Raw genomic sequence first — 4,753 nt, forward strand, 5'->3', positions numbered from 1 at the left:
TACAGCCCCACATTGAGCCAGATATTGGCCAGCACGTGAGGCACCCACAGTTTGAGCTCAGCCTGTTCAGATACAGCCTGGGTTCCCTGGACAACTAAATTGTTGAATAATGCCATTTGCGGGGCAGACGAGAAAGTGCAAGGGAATTGCGTCGTTTTTCAGACTCTCCAGACCATGCCTCAGGCCCACGGGAGTGGTTTAGCCCCTAGTGAGAATCCAGTCCCGCGTTGGCTGAGAAGCACCGATGGCAGCTCCTAAGAGCAGTGTCCAGCAACGAGCCCGGCTCTGTGGGCTGGTAAAGCTGGGCGCCCCTGGGGGCCTCAGACCGACCCCTTTACCCGCAGCAGAGACCCTGCTGGGGTGTCCCTGCCGGCGCCGTGTCTGAGGAAGGTCCCCGCGGTCGCCTGGCTTCGGGGTGAAGGGGGTGCAGAGCCAATCTGACAACCGGCTGCTGAGACAGAAAATCTGCAAAGCCCGAGGCGCAGGAGGCCAGCGCGCACTGCCTCTCCTCCCCCGTCCTCCTAGGGCTCGAGCCTGCCTCATGGCTCCTGACCCTTTACCCTGCGCTTCTCATCCCAGAATCCCAGGAAGTAGCACTCTTCGCCCTTTTCCCTGACAGGAACCTAAGACCCTCTTGTTTTCTCTACCCGGACCCCGCGCGGCCCCGCCCACCTCACTTCTTTGTGCCCTGCGGAACAGCCCATCGCAGCTGCGTTTCCGGAGGAGGGAATTCGGCCCCGGACCCTACGCATTACGTGAATTCCGGCGGCGACAGCCCGCATGGCGGTGAGCGCCGTGGAGAGGCCGCGGGAGTGACGGGGTTGCGGGTTGTCTGCGGCCTCCGATGACCTCCGCGCTGCCTCCCTTTCTCCAGGCCCCTGTCCGCGCTGCTCAGGAGACGACGTCGGCGGCCCCAGCCCTAGGTCCCTGCGCGCCCCACGGTTCCCGGCTCCCTGGCCCGGTTCCCAGTGCCCGGAGTCCTTCCTCTGTAACGCCCCATCCAGCCCGTCTGTGCTCGCGGCATCCCACCTTTAAGGACACTGACTCCGGGGTGCACCCTGTAGGCGACGGCGGAGGCGCGGCTTCGAAGAAGAGGAAGAAAAAACGCCGGAACGGCGCCTCTGTGGCCGACGGCGGCGAGAAGGCCTCAGAAAAGCGCGTCCCAGAGGAGCCCCCACTAAGCGCTGAGGCCCAGGCAAGAGCCGGTTCCAGGCGAGAAGGGTGGAATCCCCGGGTGCATCCTGGGGTCGAGGCACGGCAGGTGGGGTCGAGGTCTTGTGGCCTGCGGTCTACGGACTTAGGGTAGGGAAGGGGTGGATGGCTGGGGTTTTAGGGTTCTTTTCGGGATAGAACCAGGGCCTGAGCTCCGGGATCCTAGTACCTTTTCCCAGCCACTCCTCTCCATCCCCCGACTCCCAAAATCATCACAGGCTGAGCAGCTGGCCCAGGAATTGGCCTGGTGTGTGGAGCAGCTGGAGCTCGGTCTCAGGACCCAGAGACCCAGCCTAAAACAGAGTGAGGAGCCCTCCTGTTGAGTTGGGGGGAAGCGGGCGGGGACAGCAGTGTTGCCTGCAGGTGCTGCCTGGGGATGGAGTTGGTGCCTTTGTGGTGGGGTGATGGGAGATGAGATGAGAGGAGAGGAAGTCACTGGTGTTTTTTATCCACAGAGAAGCAGGCTACTGGGGCAATCCGGACACTGTGCAGTGAAAGAACCCCCTTGCCCCGGAAGAGGCAGCTCATGCACTCCTTGTTTGGAGACTACAGGGCTCAGATGGAAGCAGAACGGAAGGAGGCCCTGCGTGCTCTCAGGGCCGGTGAGGGGCTGGAAAGTGATTGATTCAGGCTGGCCTAGTTCACAAGTGTGGAGGGGAAGACTGGTGGTGAAACAGAAGAAGCTCAGAGCACAGGGTTGGTGCAGGGAAGGAAGTGAGCTTAGGGAAACCCAGGGGAAAAGGCAGAGAGAAAAGCCTGGACCACTCAGGAACACAGAACTAGGGCTTGGACCAGGGCAAAAGATCCTGGGGGGTGAGGAAACAGCCGGATCCTGCTCCTAAGGTAGGGGAAAGTCTTACCTATTTTTACCTTGGCTTTCTCTGTTGACCATTTCGTTCAATGACACAGCTACACACCCTGAGTTCAGTTTCTGGGCCTTCTGCTTAGTAGCTGTCATACCTTTGGCAAGTTACTTAATCTCTCTGTACCTTAGTTGCTTGACTCTAAAGTTGGAAGTGCTGATAATACCTACCTTATGATTTCCAGAAATCAGTCAGTTGATTTATATGAAGTTTTCTAAGGATATTAAAATCTTATGGGAATTATAAGAACACAGTGTTAGCTGTTATTTTTCAGTTCTAACTCTTTTTCCTTCCGTCTACAGCAGCCCACTTGGCACACGTAAAGCCTGTAGATGAGGCCACCAGAAAGAAGAGCCAAAGGGTCTGCAGGCCCCGCCGAGTGGGGGCAGCCAAGGCCTTCCTGGATACTCCTGATGAAGAGTTTAGGTTCAATTTCTTTTAGCTCATGCCCCTCATCCTCGAACAAAGCCTCTCCTTAGAGTGGTATGGGAGGTTGTTGTAGTACGGAACCCTTCCAGGAATGTTCTGTTGGGTTGATGTGGGCTTGGCCCATTCTTAGCTGGTTGGTGAATCTGATGTTATGGTTGTTGGGCAGAAGTAAGACCCAGTATATTGGCATCACTGACAGACAAGCACAGACGCCACTTGTAGGTTTTCTTATGAAATATCCATCCTGCCAGAAGACAGAAGTGCATTTAGAAAAACTTCTACAATTTAATGAAGTGTTTAGTATGTTATTAAAATAATATTCTACTTAGTATTTGATTAGATTAAGTAGGTATCAATAACATAATTGAACACTGGTGCTTACTTTTGAAAGGATGCCTGTCAATGGATTGCTTTATGTCATTATGCCACATCTTTGTAATAAATCTCTATTTTTTATTGAAAAAAAAGGTTAATGAGTAAAGAGTACTAACCATTTGTGTCAGAGAGGTACAAACAGGGCATCTGACACTGCTGGGTCTAGGCTCACAGTTCTTGAAAGTATGTCTTGTTTCTTTTTCTGAGTGAGCATCATCCTCGGTGGCTTTGTTATTATGGACAAAGAGTTTCTCACCCCTGGTAGTTCCAGTCAAAAACTGGTTAGGTGTCAGTGGGCCACCTCTGTGAAGGTAGGCCACTCCAGGGCCTATACACCAGACCACATGCATCCTCACAGTCCCTCCCATCCAGCTCCTACCATGCTCCACTCTGTGTTTCCCACACTACACCCTGCTCTTGTGTCCCAAAGCCTACTTGAACTGCACCCCACCCCTACAGCCCCTGCATTGCACCTCCACAACCCCATGCCCCACATTCCATGCTCATAGGCACCAGTGTAGCACCCTCAAACTGTGCCTACCTGTGTTGCAACCAATCACCACACTTTTATGCCCTGCCCCATGCCTTACATCCTCCTCTACATCTATCCTGCAAGTACAGAGCTTTAGACTACTAAAGGAAATCAAATTTCAAAGTAATTCTATCAAAATATTTATATGCCTTGAAACCAATAGAAGATCACTAAGCATATCAAGATGTAGACAAATAGAGGCCAGCCTAATGAAATTAAAACCCTGGGAGAGAAACAGACTTTGGAACAACTAATCAAAGATGCTTACATAACTCTACTAATAAAACCAATGGGGTGACTAACAACATAAAGGAGATCATGATGACACTAGAAGAACATAAAGAGAAATTTGAAAATATAAACAGAAAAATAGCAAATATCACAGAAATTAAAGAGGCTGTAGACTAAATAAAAATACTAGAGACACAAAAACAGATTTGAAGAGGCAGGAGAAAGAATAAGTGAATTAGTTGTCAGGGCAACTGATTTTGAACACACAAAAAGGCAAATGGTGTAAAAGAAGGAAATTTTTGAATTGGATATCAGGAAAATGATGGACAAAACAAAGCACACAAATATAAGAATCATTGGTATCCCAGGAGGAAAAGAGAAGAGTAAAGGGTTAGGAAGATTAGTTAAGAATATAATGGGGGGAAACTTTTCAACCCTTATAAAGAATATAATTATGCAAACCAAAGAAGCCCTATGAACTCCAAACAGAATAAATCCAAATAGGCCTTCCACAAGACACATACGAATCAGTCTGTCAAGTGTTGAAGAGAAGCAGGAAATTCTGAAAGAAGCAAGAGAAAACAATCTACTGCATACAAGGGAAACCACCTAAGACTGAGTTCAGACTACTTAACTGCACTATGTAAGCAAGAAGGCAGTGGTATGATATATTTAAGATACTGTAATAGAAAGACCTCATGTTAAGAATTCCATACTAAGCCAAATTGTCCTTCAAAACTGAGGGAAAGATTAAAATTTTCACAGACTAACAAATGCTGGGAGAATTTGCAATAAGAGACGGGCCCTACAAGAAATACTAAAGGAAGTTCTACTGGCTGACAAAGAAAGAAAAGAGAAGGAGGTTTTCAGGAGGGCACAGAATTGAAAAGTACCAGTAAGAGTAACTTAAATAATAAATAGGAATGAGGGAAAAGCATAAGAAAGATGTGACAAATGAAATCTAAAAGCTAAGATGATGGATTTAAGAAATGTCATTACAGTAATAGCTTTGAAGGTTAATGGACTAAGCTTACCAATTAAAAGATACAGATTGCTAGACTGGTTAAGAAATATAATCTAGCTATATGCTGCTTACAAGAGACTTATCTTC

At 48.9% G+C, this 4,753-nt stretch overlaps 1 protein-coding gene across 3 annotated transcripts; it reads left to right on the forward strand.

Moving 5' to 3' along the window:
* Positions 1-747: 747 nt before the first annotated feature.
* Positions 748-2,971, forward strand: C12H8orf33 (chromosome 12 C8orf33 homolog). Of its 3 annotated transcripts, none has more exons than XM_077124352.1 (5): positions 748-786; positions 875-1,195; positions 1,431-1,515; positions 1,668-1,814; positions 2,378-2,971. In XM_077124352.1, the coding sequence occupies exons 1-5, from the start codon at positions 781-783 to the stop codon at positions 2,515-2,517; spliced, it is 699 nt and encodes a 232-aa protein (XP_076980467.1). In that variant the 5' UTR covers positions 748-780; the 3' UTR covers positions 2,518-2,971. The 3 variants fall into 3 exon arrangements, with proteins under 3 accessions (XP_076980467.1, XP_076980468.1, XP_076980466.1); XM_077124353.1 differs by having other exon boundaries at positions 769-923; positions 1,065-1,195; XM_077124351.1 differs by having other exon boundaries at positions 769-1,195.
* Positions 2,972-4,753: the final 1,782 nt, after the last annotated feature.

Source organism: Tamandua tetradactyla, chromosome 12, assembly GCF_023851605.1.
Source record: "Tamandua tetradactyla isolate mTamTet1 chromosome 12, mTamTet1.pri, whole genome shotgun sequence".
Lineage (NCBI taxonomy): Eukaryota > Metazoa > Chordata > Mammalia > Pilosa > Myrmecophagidae > Tamandua > Tamandua tetradactyla.

Coding starts and splice junctions, on each gene's coding strand:
- C12H8orf33 (XM_077124351.1), top strand. CDS start 845: ATGACCTCCGCGCTGCCTCCCTTTCTCCAGGCCCCTGTCCGCGCTGCT. Junction 1,196..1,430: donor CACTAAGCGCTGAGGCCCAG/GCAAGAGCCGGT, acceptor AAATCATCACAG/GCTGAGCAGCTGGCCCAGGA. Junction 1,516..1,667: donor GAGACCCAGCCTAAAACAGA/GTGAGGAGCCCT, acceptor TTTTATCCACAG/AGAAGCAGGCTACTGGGGCA.